At 35.6% G+C, this 25824-nt stretch overlaps 3 protein-coding genes across 5 annotated transcripts; 2 read left to right on the top strand and 1 right to left on the bottom strand.

Moving 5' to 3' along the window:
- Window positions 1-10400: 10400 nt before the first annotated feature.
- On the top strand, window positions 10401-13526 carry LOC141670877 (WUSCHEL-related homeobox 8-like). 3 transcript variants are annotated; one of them, XM_074476920.1, is made up of 5 exons: window positions 10401-10502; window positions 10608-10845; window positions 10922-11752; window positions 12855-13085; window positions 13277-13526. In XM_074476920.1, the coding sequence occupies exons 2-5, from the start codon at window positions 10722-10724 to the stop codon at window positions 13288-13290; spliced, it is 1200 nt and encodes a 399-aa protein (XP_074333021.1). In that variant the 5' UTR covers window positions 10401-10502; window positions 10608-10721; the 3' UTR covers window positions 13291-13526. The 3 variants fall into 3 exon arrangements, with proteins under 3 accessions (XP_074333021.1, XP_074333020.1, XP_074333022.1); XM_074476921.1 differs by having other exon boundaries at window positions 10422-10845; window positions 10922-11016; window positions 11527-11752; XM_074476919.1 differs by having other exon boundaries at window positions 10419-10845.
- A 2595-nt stretch (window positions 13527-16121) lies between these two features.
- LOC141675061 (ras-related protein RABA1f-like) lies at window positions 16122-18567 on the top strand. The gene is made up of 2 exons (XM_074481773.1): window positions 16122-16452; window positions 17890-18567. Exons 1-2 carry the CDS (start codon window positions 16235-16237, stop codon window positions 18320-18322), a joined length of 651 nt encoding a protein of 216 aa, XP_074337874.1. The 5' UTR covers window positions 16122-16234; the 3' UTR covers window positions 18323-18567.
- Window positions 18568-20897: 2330 nt separating this feature from the next.
- On the bottom strand, window positions 20898-24663 carry LOC141675060 (transcription factor VOZ1-like). The gene is made up of 5 exons (XM_074481772.1): window positions 24393-24663; window positions 23900-24046; window positions 23035-23172; window positions 21741-22251; window positions 20898-21654 (listed from the first exon to the last, which is right to left on the bottom strand). Exons 1-5 carry the CDS (start codon window positions 24600-24602, stop codon window positions 21275-21277), a joined length of 1386 nt encoding a protein of 461 aa, XP_074337873.1. The 5' UTR covers window positions 24603-24663; the 3' UTR covers window positions 20898-21274.
- Window positions 24664-25824: the final 1161 nt, after the last annotated feature.

Here is a 25824-nt window from a genome sequence, read left to right as displayed (position 1 = left end):
TTGCAGAAAAACAGGATATGATAATATCTCAAGTGTTGTGCAAAAGCTGGTATATTCAATTGCCCACAACAGACACCTGAATGTTGGTCTGTTGATCCTGGAAGAACTTACAACCAGGCTGGTTATGCCTCTAACAGCTAGAGGTAAGGAAATTTTCTTTCCTAGATTTATTATGTCCACTTTAAGTAATAAAGTAGCTGACATACACATGTTGAATGGTATAGATAGTACTAAGATAGGCAATTGTAAGCAAGTGTCCAAGATAATATTTGGCCCACTTACTATAAAGAATAAGGTCAATGTAAGTCTGAAAATCACTCCATTTATATTGGAGAGATTTAGGACTTATCCTTATCTTATGCCTGACATGAGATCTAATGCACAATCTAGTACAACTATGATTCCTGAACCTGTGGAAGTACAAACACAGGATCACCAACAGGGATCTTCCCAAGCTGCAACCATTCTTTCAAAACCTTTAGAAGCTAGGAAACCATCCACCTCATCTTCTTAAAAAGGTGAGGTCAGTAAAAAGAAGAGAAAGGGGATAAACCTAGTTGTGATAAATGAGAGTGGTGAGGAGAGAGCTGAAAGAGAATCACCTCTGGTCAAAAGATCTAAAAGGAGTATACAAACTGAGCTGACCACTCTATCTTCCTCTACATCCTCCCAACAGGATGCAGTTCTAAAAACAACCCGGAGTGAGTCTGCACAGCCTGCACAAGAAGCAATTCAAGTGTATGGTAGGAGAAATAAGGAAGGCACTCACTGTGAGAGCACATCTCTTGAAGCTCCCTCATCTATTCAGGGGGAGCTGCCAACACTCACAATTGAGCAACAATATCTTCTATCTAATATTTCTTCTATTCCAATTCCACTTGACTCCATTTCTCAAGTGCACCAAAAATCAAGTGACTTAGCTCAAGAAGCTTTGCTCACCACCCAGACACCTCATTTAGATGGTGAGAGGCTACATGCTGGGATAGACCTTGATGACACCATAACAAATATGGGGGGGTTCATCAGTTTTTACTGAAGACCCCATGGATACTTCTAATGCACCTTCATGTGTAAACCGGTCCTCACAGACTGAAAGGTTTGAGGGTAGTACTACTGAGGGGGAGCTATCTAAATCCTCTCCAATTCAATTGGAGGTTCCTTATGAAGGATAAACTCCACTCATAACCCTAACAGAAATTGCCTCTGCAGTTGAAGCTAGGAGTACACTTGCCCATGATCCTGTCATAGGGGAGGCAAGCATAGCACATTCAAGTGCCAGTGTGTTGCAAGACACACAAGGGTTTGAGGATGGTGCACATGACAGTAACCCAGTCAAATCCCCTTCAATTCAATTTGAGGTTCCCACTACAAGTGGAGGACAACACACTGTCAAAACCACAGAGCAATCTGTGAGTCAAACTGTGATCTCAGTCACAGGAGTTTCTGATGAACCATCAAGCTCTCAACCTCAACAACCTTATATACTCTCTCAGTGGCTACAAGAATCTGCCTCTCAACCAACTTCTGTAGATGATCTACTAGTAGAGCAGATCTCTGGATTGGCCAAAATCTCACAACATCTTCTAACTTCAAACATGAGCAACCAAGATTATCAAGCCATTATGCTTGCTTATAATGAAGAGGTTGAGGAGCAAAAGGAGAAAATTGTCAATGATGCTGAGCCAGATGGGAATGTGGATGCATGGCTGTCTGAGGACTTTGCCTTGGAGATGAATCAAGTTCTGGCCAGATTTAGAGAAGAGTATGTTACTATTCTGGGCAGTATTGCAAAAGACTTAAGTCCAGAAGCTATCTATGATGCCATTACAGATGTATACAAAGCTCAGCTCAAAGCATTTCATTTGTTTGGTAAGGCTCTTGAAATCAAGATCATTGGTCATGAAGACAGAATCAGAAAACTGGTGAATGAGAAAATGGACAAGAGCATACCATCTCAAGAGCATATCTCTTCGAAATTCAAGCATTTTTCTGAGCAAATGACTAGGATGGATCTTGTCTCTATTGAGAAGAAAGTCAAAAACCTCAAACTATCCTTCACAAATCTCCATACAGTGATCCAGCAACAAATTACTCACTCAAATGAGACCAAGGTCCATCTGGATCAACTTCACCAGAGCAGATATAAGCCTTCAGCACTGCTGATGGAAGGGATCAAAGAGGCTGTAGAAGAACATTTTGGCACATCTAGCAGCTCTTATCAGCATGGATCCACTTCAACAAATCTACAAATACAGTCTCTACAGGATCTAGTCACGGCATTGCGGACTCCAACTCCTCTCTCACTGTACAAGTTCAGGCTTTGACATCTCGTGTCAAGAGCCAACAAACAGACATCCAAACTCTGGTGGACTCCCATAAGCATCTTCAAATGCAAAATTCCATAGCTTTAGGAGCCATCATGGGTAAACTCAACATACCACTACCTTCTTTGCCTGAACAAGTAAGACCTGAAATTCCTACTCCCCTTCTCATGTCTGTCAACAAGACTAAGGGGGAGATAGAGGCTAGGTTGGCACAGTCAAGGTCATCTCAACAAGTCCAAAGTGCTGAAGAGAGCTTAAATCGAAAAGTTGATATTGAAATAGAGAGACTTTTTAAAGCAGTTGAGTGTCCCAGTCTAAGCAGAGAATTTGATGAACTGCTTAAGGCACTCAGAGTTTCTCTCAATGACAATTTCTTCACCTACAAGAAAGCATTGGACAGGACAATAAACTCAATAAGAGTGATCTTGGTAACTAAGGACAATTTCAAGGAAAGAAGGATAGTGGTAAACATCAATGACTCAGGGGTAGACAGATGTATGCAAGTGTCCCTTAACTATCTTATCTTTAGGAGGGCATCTGAATTAGATATTTTGATAAGCAAAGTCAGAATAGTAATTCATGAAGATGCTCTCTTGCTAACAGAATTAAAGAATGCACAAGTAGTTGCCTTCCCAGAAGCTTATCTGCAGTCTAGCAAGGGAGTGGCATACATTTGTTCTACTACCAAACTTTTCAAACACTTCTAAGTTCCCAAACAGTGTGTCATGGCAAAAAAAGGCTCATCGTGACTCTTGAAACTGAGCTGAAAGTAAAAAAGGAACAAAACTGTTGAAGATGAGGAGATGATAAAACTGTTGAGAAGATATCTGAATAATGCAGAAGCCAACTTGCACAAAATAAAAATCAACAAGGATGTTTTGGATGATGATGAGCAGAAAAAAAATGATCAAAATCCTTCTGGCTCAAATTCAAGTCAGTCTACTAAGCCATCTGGAAGCAAGGGTGGAGAGAAGAAGAAGGAGGATGACAAGAAAGATGAAGAGAAGAGGAGAAGAGGGGAAAGGAAGAGCAGAAAACCTCATGATGATTCAAGAACTCAAACAACCCTAAAAATCCAAATACAACCATCTCAAACCTTAGCTCAACCCACAACATCAACTATCTCTAACATCAAATCTTCTTAAACATCTAAGCCAAAATTTCTTTACAAACAAACTGCCAACTCCTTCCTAAAAATTCCAATCACCTCAAGCCACACAAATCTCAAGAAAATGGCAACCCTACCTTTAACCAAACCTTCACTAAAATTCATGCTCAAATCTGTTGGGAGAAAGCCTAAGAAAGTCAAGCCTGTAAAGGAAGTGGAAGTCACTGAAAGGGCCATCTATAATTGCTTTGAAGAATTTGACTTTCTACCTCTAAATTAGTGCACCTCAGATGAAGACCATTTCCAACATCCACCTGAGGAAATTGTTAAAATCTGGGTTGTATCCCTGACAGAAGTTAGAGTCTATTTTAAGGATGGTACATTCACTCTTCTAAACAAAAACTTAATGGATTCTTTGACTCCTGCAGAAATTAAAAGAGTGTTAAGTTTGTTAAAAGGCAAGGACACTGTTACAAGGACTTGGAGATCATCTTTAGTTGAATGGTTGATTGAAAGGGAGGAAACAAGGAAAAGAGATAAGGCTGAAGCTGAAGAAAGAAGAAGGAAACATGATGAAGAAATAGATATGTTTATAAAAAGATCAGAAGAGTTGAATGTAAAAGGAATAAGCAGAATTTCTAAAGATGGTAGATTTCTGATCATCAAAGTTGGTGGATTCTCAAGATTCAGCTTAGAGTATCTGGACCAGGGTTACACTAAGGCAACAAGGCAAAAACTTTTGGAAGCTCTAAGTGGAACACTCATCATAGAAGAACTTAAAATTCTTGATCACTTAAAGGATAAACTTAGAGAAGAAGCAGATGTGAAAACTGTCTTTACCTGATTCTTGTAATCTTGGAACCTGGTGAATCTTATGGTGTACAATCTGTAATTCTATCAAGCTTTTTGTTTTAATTCTATCTTCCATCAGTTTTAAACTTGGGGTTAGTCTTGTTAACAGACATAAATTGTGTGAAGCAATCTTCTCACAAATTGGGGGAGATTGTTATAAAATACATGCCTGTAGTTCAACAAGACTAAGACAACTTGTCAACCCTAAGCAAGTTGTATCGTTATCTAAATTTGTATTATGTACTTGTAACACTTAAAGTCTGTAAAAATGCAAAGGAGCAGACTGGAGTCTTTTTCCTAAAACAGTATCAAGCCTAAGGTACTATCTGGAAGAAGATCAAGAAGATCATGCCTCAGAAGAATTTTGAAGAAGCTTGGAGTTGAATAAATCTGTTTAGAGAAAAATGTTCTAAGTCAAGATCTCTACAAGTCACAGATTTAATATTATAGAGAAGTCATTCGAGAACTTCATAATGGCTTATCGAGAAGTCATTCAAACTCCAGAGAGTACCGACGGATGAGCAGTGTCTACTTGATGGATCAGCAACATCTACTCGATGGATGAGCAATCTCTACTCGACGGATAAGCAACCACTACTCAATATCTAAGATAAACAATCAACAAATAATCCAACAGCTGGATTGACAAGTCTACAAAAAGCAGCTTGAAGAGTGTGCAAGATCAATGGCAAAGATTAACTGACAGAGGAAGATTAAAGTAAACACGGGATGCTAAAGATATTTTAAGCCAGAAATGGAAGATTTGTTTTTCTATAAATAGAAATGACAAGTGACAGTTTAGAAAAGATAATAGCATGTTTATTATCCACTGTGTAAACCAGCAGTTAACTGAGATATAAAGTTAACACTAGTCCTCTAGTTAGAAGTAACAATTTAGATCAAAATTCTTATAACGCTCTCAAGAAGAAGCTGAGCTCTTTAACATCAAAGAGCTTAGAAATTTTGTAGCAAAACGGTCTTAATTTTTAATATAAAAATTAAGTGAGTTTTGAAGATTTATGTTCTTTATTTTTCTGCAAGCTTATATTCTGCATGAACACTTTTCTATACAAGATTTAATTTACTTTGTTCAACCATTAGCTTTCAAGAAAAGCCTAAAATCAGAAAAACACATTCACCCCCCTTGTGTGATTCATTACCTAACATAATCTCACTTAACAATTCAACCGGACAATTCAACTTATCAACAAAACCTTGAGAAATAAATGATCGAGTTGCTCCCGAATCTACTAGCACTTTAGCACATAAGGAGTTCACAGTAAGCGTACTTGCCACAACATCAGTGTCCACGATAGCATCCTTCACAGATATGTCAAAAACTCTAGCTCTAGGAGGTTCATTCACTGTTGGAGTAGCTCCCATGATACGCAATGTGTTGTTGACTGGAATTGGTGCCTTGCAATCCCTTGCGATATGTCCTAGCTTCCCGTACTTGAAACAAGAAAATCCAATTGCTAGAACCTTGCCTGCCTGATTCTTGGTAGGCTGATCCTTGTTGACTGGCTCATTAGCTGGCTGATTACAGCACTCACTTGAATAGTGCCCCTTCTGGTTGTATCTGTAGCAGACCACATTCAACTTGTTATAAATTCCACCATGTTTCTTTCCACAGACTTGACAGTCTGGTATAGCTGGCCTCTGCCGGCTTGGCTGGTTCCCAATGGCTGGGCGGTTACTTTGGCCTCCGTTGCCTGCATTCTGTCTGTTAAAATTTCTTCCGGGCTGGAACTTGCCCCTCCTCTGATTAAAATTTGGAAACTTCCCAGCTTGGGGTTGTCCTTCACTTCCCTCAAACTTCCTCTGCTTACCTTTCTTCTCCTTTTGAGATATTTCACTTTCCGTCTCCGCAATCATAGTCTTCTTCACAACTCCCGCATACGTATCCAACTCAAATATGGCCACCTTCCCTCGGATCCATGACTTGAGTCCTTGCTGAAATCTCTTAACCTTCTTCCTATCAGTGTCCACATATGATGACACAAACCTGGACAACTCCTCAAACTTACTTTCATAATCTGCCACTGACATATTTCCCTGCTTTAGCTCCAGAAATTTCAACTCTATTTGATCCTGAACAAACTGAGGGAAATATATTTCTAAAAACAGCTCCTTGAATCTATCCCACATAACATCATCTGTACCTTCCAACATCTTAACAGTTTCCCGCCAGTAGGTGGCTTCATTCTTCAAGTAGTAACTTGCAAACTCAGTCTTCTGCTCCTCTCTCACTTTAACTAAGGCAAACTCCTTCTCAATTTCCTTCAACCAGACTCTTACCTCAATAGGATCTACAGAACCCTTAAACTTTGGTGGATTCCTGAAAGGTCTTAAAGGTTACTTGAGGGTTGGTCTGCCTCTGTTGTTGTTGAGTCAGGTGAACTGTTTGTTTGGTCAAGATCTGAAGAATCTGGGCTACAGTTGGATCTATGGGACCTGGGTTGGCATTTTGGTTTTTGCTGTCTTGGTTGTTGTTGGTGTTGTTGTTGTTGTTGGGTTCTTCATTCTGGTTGGTGGAACGGGTATTTCTTCTGGGAGACATTTTATGTAAAGAATCAAACAATTTATTTAGCCTTTAAAACAAAATCTGTTTTATGAAAAAAATTTGTAAAACAGAAATATCTCTTTCTGAAAATATTTTCAATAGTTGAACTAATTAAATTGCATGCTTCTTTACAGAATGTAAACAATTAGGGGAAATAGGGTACATGTTATCACAAGAGTTTTATAACTGGTGCAGTAAGATAAAACAGGTATGGTAAAGTAAATGACAATGCTGGAAAGGAAAGGTAATGATATATATCAAAGTTTGGTGGTACAAGCGCAAGACATTTTATTAAAGGCAAAGGTACAACAGGCCTATTCCTTGTTCAACAAGTCGAGTTTATTCGCACTCCTACCAAAAGTCCGATAATACACACTATACACTATTATACATATATCACTTATCACATCATTCCTGTTGTTTAGCGTTATAGAAACTCTGGTCCACCAAGTCTTTCAAAATCCTCCAATGCTTCTCTAGCCCTCCCCATAAGAGCATCTGGGGCTGCATAATCACAAGTAGCTCCATGAAGTCTAGCCTCACGTATTTTACGAGTCACCTGAATCTCATTCTGAAGCTCCTTTACTTTCCTATCAACATCTATAGTCCTTATGATATGCTGTAACTACGGAATCTGGGCCAACAAGGCCTCTCGTTCGAAAAGAAGAGCCTCATACTTATAGTAGGAAATAGGGTGTGGAGTAAACTGAAAAGATGCACTCGCCACCGAAAGTCTGGTAGAATCATAATCAACAGGTGGGGGTCCTCGAATAGGTGGTCTCATGCTAAGAAGTTGAATAGCTTGTAACAGTGCAACCGTCATAACTGGTACTATAGCTGACATCGGTAAAAGAGCAGGGCGTGGATCAGCTGACGGTCCTCCAACTGACGGCTCCGAGTGATCATGTGATATCGAAATAAAGGAATTTGTCATCGCCGCTATCTGAAAATTACGCTTCTAGATAAGAATCTCGAATCTCGCCACGAATCATTCTAAAACCTATTATTTATCCACACTCAACCTCTCGACGTTCTATTTCTTTATTTCCTAATATTAATCTTAACCCTCTACCCATTCCCGACAATCAAGGCTCGTGGCAGTGACTTTAAACCTTAGCTCTATTTAACCATTCTTTATTTCTTTATTTTCTAATACTAATATTAACCCTCTTTGACAACTTACGACGAATTCTAATTTTTATCATAAATTGGACGATTCAATCTTTTCCGTCACAAATATTTCATCGTAAATTTAAATAAAATATTTTATTATTTAATTTCAAGTTAAAATTTATTAAAGATAATTAACTTACGACGGAATCAGATTTTCGTCGTAAGTTGAATGGTGTCGTTCCTCCAGGTGGCCGACTCTATCATTTTTTTATTCAATTGATGATAGTTTTAATAATAAAATAATCAACTTACGACAGACCATATTTTCGTACGAAAAAGTATTTCCATCGTAAGTTAGGCGCACATTTTTTTCCGTCGTAAGTTGGCCGTCGTAAATGGCTGGATTTGTTGTAGTGACAATTTATTTTTAAGATTTTTTTTTTAATAAAATTTAAACATTTAATTTTAATTCAAATGAAAAAAATTAAAATAATTGATGTAATTATAGGAGATAAGATCTTTAAAATACGTGTCGAATATTCTATTTCAAATTTTAAAAATCTATTCAGACGGAGGGAATATTTGCTTAGAGCATTTTCAATGAGAATGCCAAAAAAGTGCCAAAATATAATGTGACAATGAGGTGTCATGATAGTACTCTTATTGATTATCCATTGAAAATTTAGAGGTACCCATCAAAATTGCCAATTTTTTATACCTTTTGACACACTCTCAAAATCAAAATAATATCATGTGTTCTAAGAAAGACATGTACATTCATATTTAGTTAAAATTATACTTGTATATTAAAAAATTGACAACTTTGTGTGCGAATTATTGAACAAATTTTCATAAAAATAGTGCCAAAAATATAATAAAAATAAAAATAAAAATATATTAATATTATTGTTGAATTTAACAATTTTAGCAAACTTAATAAATATAAATATACTCTTATAACCAAAGAGTGACATTTTTCTGGTCAGTGAACCAACACGTCTAAATATGGCGAATACGTGTATTGATACTTGAACACTACCGTCTCACGTGTAAATCAGGTAAATTTGTTTTAAAATAGTTTAAGTATTTAATATTCCAGAAAATTTGAATTTTTGGTCATATTATATAACACAAATAAAGCTGTAATTCGGGTCCGGCAGTCACGAGCTCATCGAACTCGTTTAAATAAATAGGCTCAATTCAGCTTGCTTAGTTAAATAACTGAGTTCGGATAGTGGTTTTGTGACAGGCTGGATTTTTAAAATTAAACGAGCCGAATTTGTATAGAGATTTAGACACAATTATATACAAAATTAAACGACTCGGTTTACCCGACTAGTTAATACCGACTTGTTTAGCTAAACGAGTTAGATCAATTCGATTAATGAAATTAAACGAGTCAAATTTAGGTAAAAGATGAGACTCAGTTGGATAGACAATTAGTTGAACAAGAATAGTTGAGGTTGAGGATTCGACTAGATAACCTAAAAATGTATACTCACTCGCTTAGAATTGTCCGGCTCGAATTACATCCATACACGTATGTGATCAATTAATCATTCAAATGTGAGCATTTTTGTTTGTATCTCAGAAAATCAAGGCTTAATTTAGTGAGCTAGAATTTTCATCAAATATATTATAGAATACTACTAAGCTTTAGTAATGAAAAATGAAATGCAATTCAAATTTGTGCTTTTATCACCATACCAAAGATCACCGTATCATTCATATTCATTTCATAAGATCGTTAATCTACTCAATTTCTTTTTGGCTTGGAATATTTTCAGTAAAAGCCCTCGAGTCAATCCAAAGAAATTAATAGCTGAGAAGAGATGCATCTCATGACTTTGCCAAAATAAACTCAAAACCCGCAATAAGTCAATAACTCTTCGCCAAATCCAACAATTTTGACTTCTAAAACGCCACTCTTGCATTAGAGATTAAGTTCAAATGTAAACTTATTCTGGTCCAATTAAATTCTTAGAGTTGATAATCTATTCACATTTGTAACTTTTATTCAGATACAAAGAATTTGTGCTATGTATAGGCTCGAACCAAATGAACTTAAATTTTACACACAGATGCATAGATATGAATATGATACGTACACAGTCGTCGTAAAAATCGATAATTTATAAAAAAAATCTTTTGTTTTGTAAGATTTATTACCACTTACAAGATTGAGAAATAGAGGCATGCAGGTTCTGATCTTCCATGACATAGTAGTACTAATAATCTGTTGATGATAAAAGAGTTTTTTTCACTGTCAAAGATTCTAATAAAAGGCCAAGCATGTGTTCTTGTCATTCTTCTTTATGCTTCACTTCCATGGGTATTTCTTTTCTGCTTTGTGTAGTCTACAAGTATTCCCCAGTTTGTTTCATTTAATCTTTAGTACTAGTACTATATAATATATACTCATATACATACATTTTGTTTCAATTATCATATCCAACAACTTAGGTATAGGGTTATGGGACTCCTCTATCTCCTCTCCCTCTCCATTTAATATCCTTTTCTATTATTGTTTATATTTTTACAGGTGATTCTTGTTTTTTGTTTTCCCTATTTTTGTTTATCAAATTATTGTGTACTTTATTGTTTTTTTAATATAACTAGGGGTTTATTTTATTTTTATCATCATAAGGGGGTGATAAAATGATCTGATTGAACACAACAAGGGTTGTTGAAACTTGAAAAGGCCCAGCTAAGTAGCTTCATAAGGTGAAAAAACATATACATATTTGTGTTTCAAGAAACCATGGATTCATCAAAAAGAAACTGGCCTAGCATGTTCAGGTCTAAGTCTTCTATCAACTCTCATCGCCATCAATGGCAACATGATTTTGCTCCTCTCATCTCAAGACCCTCTTACACATCTTCTGGTACTTCAATTTTTACTTCTTACTTTTTTTTACGACATGTGTTTGTGTTGATGTGTGCTTTAATTTGATATAACAGTGAGTGATCAAGAGAGGACACACGAGCCGAAGCCACGGTGGAATCCGAAACCAGAGCAAATCAAGATTCTTGAAGGGATCTTTAACTCCGGAATGGTAAATCCACCTAGAGATGAAATAAGGAGGATTAGGGCTCAACTTCAAGAATATGGTCAAGTTGGTGATGCTAATGTTTTTTACTGGTTCCAAAACAGAAAATCAAGAAGTAAAAATAAGAAAAACAACCTTCAAAACTCCACCAAGTCACTACTAACTCACACTACTCTTTCTCCTCCACTCTTAGCCAACGCTAGTGCTCCACTCTCTTACTCATCATCATCCTCCTCTGATAAATCTTCACAAAAGTCAGCAGGTCATAGAAAAGCTTTTTCTTGTAATGTTTTTGATGGTCTCAGTTCACCAACTTGTTCAGTGAACCAACCCTACTTCCTCACTAGTTCTGAGTTCTTGCCGGAACCCTACTTTTTCCCGGCCAGCCAGAGTACTCTACTAGCTAGTACAACTAATTCTGGTTTAAGTTTGACGCAAGGGTTTGGTTTTCCTGAACTTATAGCATCAAATGATTATGTAGCTCATAATAATAGTGTTTCTCAAAATTTTGGGCAGGGTTTTGGGAATTGTTCTACTAGTGTTTTACTTACTGACTTGATGAATCTTGGAGGTATGAATAATAATAATGATTACTATAAGAGGGTGGAAGATAATGACAAAACTAAGATGCAACAACTGTTAAGTTACAGTGTGTCTACTGCAAATCCTACTTGTGCTCAAACCATTCTTCCTCCTACTACTGTCTCTCCCTCTGTTATGTCTGCCATCAATCACATTCAAGGTATTTCAACTCTTGCTGCTTGTCTTTTTTTTTTCTCACCTATTTTATTTATAAATTATTTAAAAAAAATTATGACCTTTTTGTTAATTTCTGTGACTGTTTCTCTTTATCATAATTTTGTTTGAAATGACCTAATTTAGCTTTTAAGGTCAGATTATGTAATATGTGGCTATTACAAGAACTTGTAGTTCATGCACTCATCCCTACTTGAGAGAGAGAGAGAGAGAGAGAGCGAGAGAGAGCGAGAGAGAGCGAGAGAGCGAGAGAGAGAGAGCGAGAGAGCGAGAGAGCGAGAGAGCGAGAGAGCGAGAGAGAGCGAGAGAGAGAGAGAGAGAGAGAGAGAGAGAGAGAGAGAGAGAGAGAGAGAGAGCGAGAGTGAGAGAGAGAGAGAGATGTAAAAGTGTTTATGCAGGCTTTTAAAAGTTGTAGCAAATCTTAGTATGCTATATGAGTGAGTTTTTTCCTTTTAGGATAGAGGTTGTAGTTTTAATTGGATACCAAATTAATAAATGTAGGAAACAGCAATGTTTAGATTTGACACAAGGAACCTTATTTAGAGTATAAATACATGACAAGAAAATAGTTTTGGAGAAGAAAAAAGAGTGAAACTACACTCATTATTTTGTCATATACACATACTGATCGAATGAGTAATCACTTCAATGCTCCTAGTCTAGATTTGATAGCACATATATACAGTTGTTCCTCTTGTAAATAAGTGATACTCCTGTATGATGAAGTTCCACTCCATCCATGTCAATTGCACCAGATTGGTAATATATGTTCATATCTTTATATTTTTCTGTATACATAAATACATGTTCTGATGTTCATCTACACTAGGACTTGAATGACAAATGCACATATAATACAGTGCAGATCTAACTTTAAGTTTGATACGTTACTAGTTGTATAAATTTGTTAAATTGAGTAAAGAGACAAGGTCATTTTTGTTTCTTGGTCCGAGTTTTGTGTTAAATCTGTCTGGTTGGACGTGTGCATGGCCTCCCTAGTATTATTTACTGTTCATTGACTTCTCCGTTTGATCTGGTTTCGTGTATTTGTAGTTTATTGTATATATTGAGTTTGTGTTTTGGTGCAGGTGAGGAATTAAAGAAATCAATGGTATTCATCAATGAAGTAGCAATAGAGATAGCATCTGGGCCGTTCAATGTGAAAGAAGCTTTTGGTGATGATGCTGTGCTCATACACTCCTCGGGACAGCCTGTGGTGACTAATGAGTTGGGCGTCACTCTCCATTCACTCCAGCATGGTGCTTTCTATTACTTGCTCTCTACCGCCATCACAACTAAGTCACACCTCCATTCACATGGTATTTTTTTTCTTCGTAAATTTTATACTCCTTCCGTGCCATTCAATATGACATATAATAATACTTTCTCGAACAAATTAACCAAATTTATAATTTGTATTAATTAAACACGTTATATGTTAAATAATAGTTCCGAGAAAAATGCTATAAACTACTGCAAATTTGATTGGTGGTGTTTTGTTGGTCTGCAGATTTGGAGATATAAATGGAAGGAGGAGTGAGTGGCTGATGATTCAGTACCAGTGGGGTTGTATCAGTTACCAAATATCTACATACTGCTCAATTAGATGGTTCTACTAATGGTTCTATAAATGGGGAGAACAGATGATATGAAAATCTGTGGACTATATAAGTATGATCCTAGTATTATGGTTATGTTTGTTGTATGTGTACATTTGAAACGTTAACTCTGTGTATGAGAGTATGACATATTACTTTCTACATTTGGTATCTGCATTCTGATTATATGGTAGGCCACATGATGTTTCAAGCTGTGTGTATGCAACTATGCATACAGAGAGTTAAGGGGTGATATCATTTCTTCATAACTTCTTCCAGGTTTTCAGGTCACTTGTTTTCACTATATTTGTAGGTGCTGTTTTTCTGATGGTGTTATTTATTCAGCATCCTTTTTTTTGTTGTTTTTTTTAATCAAAACCTGTTGAAGATGAGATATACAAGCATTGTGTATGATCGGTCAAGAAAACTATGTGTTTGTTTGAGCAGCTGCAGGAATGACAATTACTCATCTCTAACAAAAAAATCGAATATCATAAAATTCAACAGAAAGTTATTTCCAATTAACAAATCTTAAACCAATTTGATGCATCTTTCTTGAATTGATGATCTACGGATTTCAACTCCATTAACATTAATGAGAACATGGTCTAATTAATATTTGTATTAAAATTTATCGCAATTATGTTGACAGGATTGAAATTTCATGATACTAACTGTCATTAATATTTTTAGCTAAAATCATAATTGATTTTAAATAAGTTTGGGATGAGGAACCCTAACAATATTACTTTTTCAATAAAATGCCAAGGGAGAAGGGAAAATAAGTGCCCGTTTGAGAAATCTTAAAATAAGTAACTTATGAGTTAAACTGAATAAGTGAATAATAAGTGATAAGTTAATAAATACTTATAAGTTATATAAGTGTTTGGATAATTTAACTTATAAGTCAGAATTGTTTTTATTTAAATGAATTAAAATAAATAATTTTTATATATAATTATCTTAATTCTTATATTTTAAGTTATATTAACATTAAAAAAATATATTCTAAAATTAAAATTGATAAAAAACCGAAAAATCAAAAATAAGTTGTGAAAAAGTACGTCGTTACCAACATTCAACTTATCAGCTTATAAGTTGTAAATTCAACTTATAAGCTGGGTCGACAAACACTCGTCAATAAGCTGTTACGGGCTTATAAGCCAATAAGCCCATTTAACGGAATTGTCAAACGGACCCTAAGTGTCCCTTTGCTTCAAAAAATTAAATCAACAATGCTATGAGTTCCATGTATGTGCACAATTCACAAAACTTGCACATCAATATATGTTGATTTTCACAATGGATATCCTCTCTGTTTTTAGTGTAAAATTGCATGGAATTAAGATGTAATCTGATAATACAGCCAAATATGGACATGACAAATAAACCTAACAGCGGATTTAACTTAAAATTATTCACAAGTTAATGCTATCCTAACAGTACTGAACCCCAGTCAGTAAAAAGTGAAGCTTTTGATTTTTTTTCTTTCACATCTTGACAGAAAAAGGGACATTAGACCATTAGCTACTCGACACCTGTTGTACTATATTTTCAACCAATTTATATGGAAAACATAAGTACTGATTCAATACTTGAAATTTAAACAATCTTTCTCTGTAAAGCCTTCTTTTTTACTGTACTTGATTATAATATTGTTTGCTTTTTCTGCAGTAAACATAACAAATGCGCAGTACCTTCGCCCTAAAAAAGATCAAGCAAACTGTCTTTGTTACCCTCACACAATACAACACATTAGATTTTGCTTTTTAAGTTATTAGTCTTACAAATTTAATCACAAGTTCAGTGGTTGAAACCTCTGTAAGTGAAACCATGATCACAAAAGATTTAGAGCTAAAATTGTTGAAATAATTTTCCGTATTAATTATGAACAAGTCAAATTTGAGAATAAAACATCCAACAACTTTTATTATAACAGTAGTATGAACAAGTCAAATTTGAGAGTAAAACATCCAACAACTTTTATTATAACAGTAGCGCCCTACTCCCTTCACGGGATGTCCAGTATATAAAGTTGTTAAAAATAAGACAGGGTGCACGAACGTGTTTAACTAGTATTAAAAAAGTGAGAGTAATTATATACCTAAGTAGCTTCGCTACAAATTGAAATAACAAGCGTGGCTTTGTAAAATGCTGGCGTGATATAGAGAAACATGTATCAGTAGGGGAGTAGAACTGTTGAAAAGGAAGTAGGGAGTGATACCCGTGAACAGTAGGAACAGTGTATTTACTGTGGGAGTTAAAAGATTGATTGATCAGTTGAGTGATTCGTATATATCGGTCGCTCTGCCAAATTCCTATGTATTAACACTCTATTTTGACTCTTCATGTATCTAACTATCTATAATCTACCCTATACATGTTTTTCTTCAACTGTTTCACTTTGCATGAATCAACTTACTTTATCTATTCAGAATCAGATACATGCATGTTTTATTGTTCATGTACTCCAATCCATTAAGTCTGTAAGTTTGTCCAATGTGATCCAGTGACAACACCTCTACCTCTAGGTCCAAGTCCAAAATTTTATTATATGATTAGTCCAGTGCAGGCCCAAATACTGAGAGTATGTACAGTCAAATCAATGAAAAGCCCAAAATAACAACCACCTCAAAATGGGGGTTTCAATTTCCCACCAATTTAGCTGCTAAACTAACAGAGTACACAAAACCTATTTTTGATACAAATAATAAATCTATTATCTCTATCCTCCTACATGTTGGGGAAAATTAATTAGCAAATGTTAATCTCTCATTTAACAAAAACTAAACTCAAAGAAACCAACAAATAACACTTGATTCAATCACATTTTTTACATCAAATTTTCACATTTTGATTACTATTCAAATATGACATTTAGAGGAGATGAGGATTATGATTACCTGTTTAAGGTTGTATTGATCGGAGATTCTGGTGTTGGAAAATCGAATCTTTTATCAAGATTTTCTCGAAATGAGTTTAGCCTTGAATCCAAATCTACCATTGGTGTCGAATTCGCAACACGTAGCATTCAGGTTGATGACAAGGTTGTTAAGGCCCAGATTTGGGACACTGCTGGTCAGGAAAGGTTTAACATTAGTTTTCTCTCTGTGCATGTTTGTGTTCGTATTATATTTGTGATTGCATGCATATTTTTTATCTGTTATTCATTGTGTGTAGATTATGATAAAAAAAAATGTGTCTTAGTGACAATATGTGATAGATTTGTATAGGGATCAAACATGGATATTGATTTAAAAATTACAAATTAAGATGTCGTTACGTTATCATTGTTGAGAATTTAAGAGTTCATTTAGTGATTACAGATTTGAAAATGGAACATTGTTGTTCTTAATATGTGTTTGAGAATTTTACAATGTGATAACCGAGTTTGCTTTTGGATATATGTAAATTTTGTAGCAATTTTCATAGGCAGTAGTTAGAAAATTGTTGGTCAGAATATGTGTTTGAGAATTTTACAATGTGATAATCGAGCCTGCTTTTGGATATATGTAAATTTTGTGGCAATTTTCATAGGCAGTAGTTAGGATATGCAAAGATGTATAAGAAACGATGGAGAAATATATAACTGCGAGTAACATGGGTAGACAATTATCAGTTGTATTTTACTGTCAAAACATCTCCATGTACTGGTTTTCGTATGTGGCTAAAGCTGGTTGAAATTACACATGAAGATTGCATAGCAATGCTTCTTCTTATGTTTTTTTAATTGCTCTGTTGTGTGCAATTAGTAAAACGTCTTGCATAATTTATGTCAGTTAATCTGTTAGAATGTCAATGTCAATCAAAGAAGCAATATCTGTAAATCTTGGCTGGAACATATTTTGTCAACAAGATAACGTGTTTATAGTTATCAACGAAGAAAGCGAGAACTTGGTTCCATTTCTTTAATCAGAATGAGCCTAATGCATTTTAGATACTCAAACAGACAAATGTAAACCAACTAACATGATAGATGAGTCTGTTGCTTTAGTTCTGAAAAAATAAATGATAACTGCAAGCAGCATAGAGTTTTAATTGAAGACATAACTTATGTTTTTCTCATAAAATTCAACTGTAGAATATGCCTGCATACAAATTTAAGTAAAGTGACATGATATTAGCATTCACTCAAGACTATTAAACTTAGAAGTCCTTAAAGCTCCGACTAATTAACTAGAATCTCATCTGAGATTGATAGAAAAAATTTAAGCTTCTGCATTCTTTAATTTATGTTAGTTTCTTATATTTGGACTGTCATATTTTTCATGTGCTTATGTGTACTGAATTCTACATACACTCTTAACATTTTGTTGTTTCTCTAATTTGAAATTCTGCTGCATTTAACCTTTTGATGATGGTACTAAAGCAGAGTCTTCTGATATTAAATCAGAGTCCATAGTTAAAACAAGAGTGAGACATATTATTTCCAGGATAAATATTTATAATCTTTTACTAATCCTGCATTTTAGTGCAACATGTAACTTTTAGTTATTTATCTGGTCATCTTTCTCTTTGACCTAAGGTACCGTGCAATCACAAGTGCCTACTATCGTGGTGCTGTTGGTGCTTTACTAGTTTATGATGTTACACGCCGTATTACATTTGAAAATGTGGAAAGGTGGTTGAAAGAGCTTCGGGATCACACAGACACCAATATTGTGATCATGCTAGTAGGGAACAAAGCAGATCTACGTCATCTGCGTGCTGTTTCTACAGATGATGCAATGGCCTTTGCTGAACGTGAGAATACTTTTTTCATGGAAACATCAGCTCTCGAGGCATTGAACGTTGAGTCTTCCTTCACTGAAGTGCTCACTCAAATCTATCATGTTGTAAGTAGGAAGGCACTTGACATTGGAGATGACCCAGCTGCTTTGCCCAAGGGCCAAACTGTTAATATTGGAGGCAAAGATGATGTATCCGCTATGAAGAAATCCGGATGTTGCTCATCCTGAAGTCCAGGAAAATAATCATCAATGTCTGAAGAATATAATGTTTATATTAGGTTCATTCACGACTACTAGAGGATTTGTTGTTATATTTAATATTCCGCTCATTTTCTTGCTGATGACTGCTGTAACTTCATAACAGAAGATGCAGTTAATTACATCTATCTTATTTTTTTGTTATCTACCATTCTAGTTTGTAATGTACCTTATGGTTTGCAGTGCTGTTATTGTTCGATTCTGCAAGTATTGTTCAGGCTAAAATACCTTGCAAATATGTCATGCTGTCTCTTTGTAGTTGAACTACATGAACTGTATCCTAACTTAGTCAGGGCGCAATTGCAGCGTCGCTCAGCTGTTGTCTCCTAAAGGCTTAGTATGTAAATACGTTGTTAGTTTTTCTATTACGCAACCATGGGAGCAGCATTGAATGCCTCATATAATGTAAGTAATGCGGTTGATAATTTTCTGACCATCATCCATGAAAAAGCAGTAGGGCCTTAGAAGTCTGCCGTGTTGAGGTGATAAAAAATGATGTTTTTCTAATTGTGTAGCTCATAGTTTAGTGCCACTTTATATTCCTTTCACAAGAAAATATTTCTGCCAGTAGTTGTCCAGCTGCCTGTGACCAAAGATTGTTCCCATGTTGCCCTCAACTCCATATATTTTCTGTCTGATGAACATCAGGAAGCAAAAATAGCTGCAGATGAGAGAATGAAAACCTACAATCAAAGATATAATTAACTTAAAAAGAAAAGTCAAACAAACTTTACCAGCAAAACTCATTCAGACCTCGAGTATACGATAGCCATGAGACCAAAGATTTTGCATATCGACATACACAGAGTACTGCAAAATGGTTGGTTCTCATGATGAACACTCGCTCTAATCATGCATATACAGTTCATTAATAAAAAATGAACTCCTGCGATTATGGAACAAAAATGATTCATCAAATGCAAGATTTCATCAAACACAAAATTAAACTGTATGTTGCGTACCTTGGGCCGTGATGTTCTGTCTTCAAATGCAAGTTGATAATTTGCTGCCATTACTATTTTAAAAAGAGATTGATAATCTCTAGCTATATGTTGAATGTGGATAGGTTGGATTGAGTTCCATAAACCCATATTATCCTCAACCTAAAGCCTTCAAATAGTACATTTACCTTGTAACAATCTGCATATTGTATGTGTGTGTGCGTGTGGCACCAGTGTCTCTTCTTCTTAACCACCATACCTACTTACCAGTTACCAAGAAATCGGAAACTTATTTATCCCTGATTCATCCTTCATCACACGTCTTACGGTGTCACGTGTCTCTCCTTTCTATATACATACTACATATTAAACACCCATGGATAGCATTGTCACACTGGCACATAACTACCTCTGGCAGTCCAGCTCTATTAGAAGCTATATAATTTAAACAATGATAGCATAGCTCCGGACTTCACCTGGCATAACCAGAATCGAAAGATCACATAGAGCATTTCTATCTCAAAATGAAAGAACTTGGAGAGATAAAATCTAATGATGATGGAGCATTCACTGTTACAGCTGACAAAAAAGATAGAAAATTGACAATATTATCATCCTTCATTCATTTAGACAATCCTGTGTTTTAGTCTTGGTAGTTTCAACTTGCTATCATCATTCAATCGACAGTGTTTGTGCGTAAACAAGCATCAAGACAACCCCAAATATTTTTTAGTATTGAAGTTCATAATCACAATCAAACTGTATGATCTGGTACCTCTCTACAGGCCTATTACATGAAATAGAAAGGATGATAAAAATAGTAATTCAACAAATAGCTTCTATTTCCAGTTGGGGATCATATAGGCCATTAACAGGGCACAAAGGATTTTGCTCAGAGCAACAAACATATATGTTTCTTGATTTAAGACAACTTGAAACTTCGCCAACACACATCTTGCTAATTAATTTAATAAACTCACGAGTTTCATCATCCAAACTCTACCTTACCTTTCTCCATCCTCTCCGAAATTACAAATGGCATTTTTGCAGCTTCTGCATAAGTTTTCATAAGTGCACTGTATATTTTATATTGGATTCATCACCATGACGAAGAATAACAAACAATTCCAATGTTGTACATAATTGTGCAGAAGGGAACTGCAGTCCAGTTGGCCTCTCATCTTATCGGGAAGATCTCCAAAGAACTTTTAAAATCAAGTCCAAGTGCACAGCATTATCTCCTTCCACCAACTGCATATCATCTTGTCAACTATACAAAATTAATCCTCAATTCCCCTTACCAGGCAAGCGGAAAAAATGGCAAAAATACCATAATCGAGGAAAGGGGCCAGTTTACGAGTTTTCGTTAAATTAGTTGTAAATATATTTTTCTTTTAGAACATTTCAACCATAACAAGCTCAATACCTTCTATGAAACTTAGACATTGAGTTATTTCCAGAAGTTCAGTAAACAGTCATTTCCCCTTCAGTGCTTGTTAATTGTGAGTAATCCGTTATTCTCAAATGGTTCCAAGAAAATTCTACATGAAGATAATTTAACATAAAAACAAACTTTAGAAACTAAAACACAGTTAAAACCACAGTTGCCTACAAAAGGATTGCTAATTAACGCCTGAATGGCTGAATCTGTATATTACTTGGGAAGTCATCCCACTTCAAAACATCTAAAAAACAGCACACCGCAAATAGCTTGACAATGAAATATTGACAATATTAACATTCTCTTTTTATGATACAGTTGAAACTCCAAAGGGCTATTAACAAAGAACAAGGTTGATCTCAAGATCTATTGATTGGTGTAGAAATTGGTCTTCTTCAAGTAGTGACCAGATAGGCCATCAACAAGATAATTGCAAGGCTCGCTGGCTCCATAATCAAAAGCATCTCTACAGTCTGAAGAAGAATAAACATACTAGGAACCATTCTTTACACTGAATTTTGATATACAGCCAAGGGAGGCTCATTTAGTGGAAGCTGAAAGCTTCTTCATTTGCTTTTGCAGATGAGCAACCGAATCTTTGCCAACCTTTTTTGAAATTTTCTTCCCATCCACGCGCTCAAGTGCCAATCTGTACAAGGCAAAAGTGTCGCACTTGCTAATCTCGTATTCGTACAAGTGCCATTCTAGATTTTCCTTCGGTTGAGGATCCATGTAGTAGGATCTCCTCAGCCCTCCAAACTCATTATTCACTTGCTTCCCTGTCTCGTGCCAACCCCGCCCCTCATAATCTGGCAGAGACCTTTGCTTCCTATTTCCACTCTTAAATGCTCTTCGAGGTTTGTCAAAGAAAAGCCACTCTCTAATTGTTTCACCTTCGAGTAATGAAAGATCAAAGAGCTCTGCAACAACAGACAGAATTAATTATCTAATATATATATATATAAATAGGGCAAAATAGAGATTCAAATCAAGCTTTTAAGCATACCAGCAGCATTCCACGGACATCTTGCAGTTGCCGCACCCTCACAATCTGGAACACCAACATATTTTCCCTCTATTTTTGCTTTGACAGCTGAAAAAAGTAAGTTATACTTCAAACCAATGCCCCCAGGACGTAGTACCGGAGTCATGCCAGGACGGCCTTCATTTGGTGCAAGATTGCCATGAAAGGTACTGCAATAGTCTTGATTCCAACCTTGAACAGGCCTAGGACAATCCCAAAGTGCACATTTTGGTCCTAGAAAAGCAGAAGGTGGAGGGCAGATACATGGTAGAAAGCTGTCAGTCTGAGGAACAGCTACCTCTCCACAGAAATCTGAGTTATCAAATTCAGTAAAGGTCTCCAACCCTTGATGCAAATCAAACAAATTGTAGTCAATTTGACATGGAACACCCATGTTATTAACTCGCATTTCGGTAGCTCCTGATATAGAGTCTTTGTATTGATCAACTGACACAAAGCCATGCTGTTGGGGCACTTCAGTGTCACACAAACTCTGGAACAAATAATCCACAACTTTTAGTTAATAAAAGCATAATACTTGCCCAAAACGATAGCAAAGGAGTACAAACTTTATTGTGAAATCAAAGAAAAACATTTGTTTGCTGTCTTCATAATTGCCACTGGCCATCTGAAACAAATAATATATCCAGCTTCATTAACATTTTTCAGCCAAATAACACATCAATGTCTTGTAACTAACGTACAATTAATGATTCCTATTATTCTTCTATTTTTAATAAAGGGAATTAAGATAGCAATTAGCAAATATTAGGGAAGTAGACTTCTAGTGGCCGGAATGACCCTTCATTTTTTACATCACTAAAAACTGCCTAGGATCTTCTATAAGATTCTAGAGTACTATTATATTTCCAGAGAACTCCAGAAACAAAAGTGTTCCAAGAGAAAAGCTTCAGGTTTAAGCACCTGACATTTAGCTGACTTGACTCCTGACTATCAGCATCATACAACTTTTATAGTTTCAAACGCTAAAGTGGTATGCTACTACTAGTGGCCAACAACAGTCAACCCAGAAAACATAAGAAAAATGCTTTTTTTTTACAGAATGAGAGGTAATGACCCTGGTATTCGAAAAATTTAGAGTTGATTTAGTAATGGAAGAAGGCCTGTGGAAGAGGATGGAGACTTGTAATACTAAAACATTACCATTGGTAATCCGTAGATACTAATGAATATTATACCAATAATTAAAATAGCAGAGATGAACTCCAAATATCTGAAAAATAAGATATGAATCACTTTGAAACTATTAACGTACCCTGTTGCCACCAGATGTCTGCATAACATGTCTTTCCGACTTTAGGGCTGGTAATCCACTGGTGGCATCATCTTCCTCCTCAGCAAGCTGCAACATCGCACTAATGTCCCAAGATAAAGACCCTAAGCTACCATCACCCTGCACAAAAACATTCAAAACATCACTTTTTATTATTAACACATTCAGAACAAAATCACAAAACTTATATCAACAGCATCATCACCTACGATTTCATAGGATTCCAGAGTGTAGTCTCAAGACACTTATTTTTCCTCTACACATTTTCAAGCAAAAAGACACCCACATTATCAAACAAAAAACTAGAAAGAGTGCAATATATTGTAGAACCCTGTTAAAATGATACAAGCTTATACGCCCAAACCTTGGCTTATAAAAGCATAATCAAAAAGCTTATAATTTATTTATGAGACCAATGAAGGGAAGTGGTAATACAACAGACGCTAACGAAATTGTAAGAAACCACATGGGTACATGAAAACAAATTATAGGATTTCGAGGAACATCAAAAACCTTCTTATTTTTTTCCGATAAACAATATATCCACTGTATTTGTAATTTTCACTGCTGGTGTAAAAGAAATAATACAGTATATCCAACTTTCGCAATATTCATGGTTAATATTAGCCAAATGATACGTTGACGTTTCATGATAAAGGAAAATCAGTGATTCATGTTTTTCATATCTTTTTAACGAAGGGAGCGATGAGCCAGTGATAGCAAGCATAAAAGAAGCATACTGCTACTCTGCTAGTAGCATTAACATTCCATAAATACACATCTAGTGCAAGATGGTCCTACATTATTTCCATTACAACCAGACAATAGTATATGAAGCACTTCTCACCTGTTGAAGTGCCATGTCGCCGCCAATTTTCTCCATCTCTGATTTGGTCTCTGGGGTTGGTAATCCGCTAGTGGCATCACCTTCCTCATCACGAAGTTGTAACAGCCTATCAATTTCTGAAGAAAAAGACCCTAAACTCCCACCACCCTGGACACAAAATGTTCACTGTTATTTATGATCATTTAACAAATTCAGAAAAGAATCACACATGTTGACAATATTGAGATCGCCTTAAAATATTGAAGTGCAGTCTCGCCCTTAGGCGTTAGCTACTCTTTGAAGCTTATATGCATGCATATTCTTATTCAGTAAATCAGAGATACTGGCATGCTATTAGTTATGAAAGTCTCTTTACAAAACACAATTCCGCAATGAAAAATAAACATATCCACAAGTTTGAACACTGATCAAACACAAAAAAGCAATGCTTGAGCATAATCACATAGCAAAATAGCCAGCAAGTCAAATAAAATTGAAATATTCAAAAGAGGACCTGGAAAGAAGAAGCAGGGGAAGGTTGATTAAGTTCAGTTTGCCACTCCCGGAGCATCTGATTAACCTGTTCTTCCAGTAAAACTACATCATTTGGGCGGCTCTCTTTCCTAGCCAACTGCAGACTATAGAGCATACCCTGTAGACCGTCCACCCGCTTCTTCGCTCTCTCTTTCAAACCCTGATGCTTCCCACCAACACCAGTATTCATACCTTTACCCGTATACACACAATACTAATTACAATTTCTGATTTCCTGCAAGAACCTCAAACACCAAATTCAATCCCTTAGATCATATATGAAAATTAAAATTTTAACATAATGTATAAATGAAAGGGGCTAGGTTCTATGGAGAACCACTTGAGCAAAAGAGAACCAAAGAACCCTGACTTCCTGAGGACCAAACGCTTTGTACTTTCTGTTATATTGTGTTCTACGAATTTTCTTTGATAACTTTTTTGTCAAATCCATGCTCCTCTTTCCTCAAATATCATTCTAACAAAATTTTAATAATAAATTTGCAGAACACAACATACGAAAAATTATATGTCTTACATAACACATTAAGGATGAAGTTATATGTATCATTTAACATTAGACTTCACGACTTGCACAAAAAATTAGCTATTCTAATTGTTTTGTCGGTCAAATTCCGCTTATAAAAAGGAAGACTACCCAACTAAGTAAAACCTATTAGAACAAACTCCAACGGAAAATTAAAACACTAAATTAAAAAAAAAAAAAAAAACTTAAAGTAAAAAAAATCAACTCTTCCTTCAAACCACAAGAACAAGCAGAGAAATTAAAACATCCTACATAAATTAAAAGGGCACAGACCAATTAACGAAAAGACTTGTCCTAGGCTGGACTTATTTTATTTAATCTAATCTACTATTACCTAACAAAAAAAACCGGATTCTGAAGATTTATGGATTTAAATACCAACTAATCCACTAGACTCCATAACCCAACCAATGGCATAAAAACAAACACAACTCCAAAACAGAACACATGCACACACAACCCAAGGTCCCAAGCAGCATTAATCATTTAGACAACTACCATGATTCTAGTATACAGTTAAACCTTTGTGAATTAATAGCCTTGGTACAGGAACATTATAAATATTATTCTAAATCGCCTACAATAAGCTAATGCTGGGCCAGAAACATAGCAAATTAAAAATTTAGTGCATATTATTGGTTCTTGTTCAGAGGTCAAGTAATTTCAAGTTAAGTAGAGCATAAAGTTGCAATCTTTATCATAGAAAACATAAATTCAACAGAGCTTCGGATAAATTCACTGCCATGGCTTATAATTAAAAACGTTATTTCATGTAAATTATTGAAGTAGTGCATGTTGATGCATTATTAAATTAGACAAAAGCGAATAAATTTGAGCTCGATTTGCATACCTTGAAGTTTGGGCAAAA

The sequence above is a fragment of the Apium graveolens genome, chromosome 7 (assembly GCF_009905375.1).
Source record: "Apium graveolens cultivar Ventura chromosome 7, ASM990537v1, whole genome shotgun sequence".
In the NCBI taxonomy this organism is placed as follows: Eukaryota; Viridiplantae; Streptophyta; class Magnoliopsida; order Apiales; family Apiaceae; genus Apium; species Apium graveolens.
This window is presented reverse-complemented; position numbering and strand designations above follow the sequence as displayed.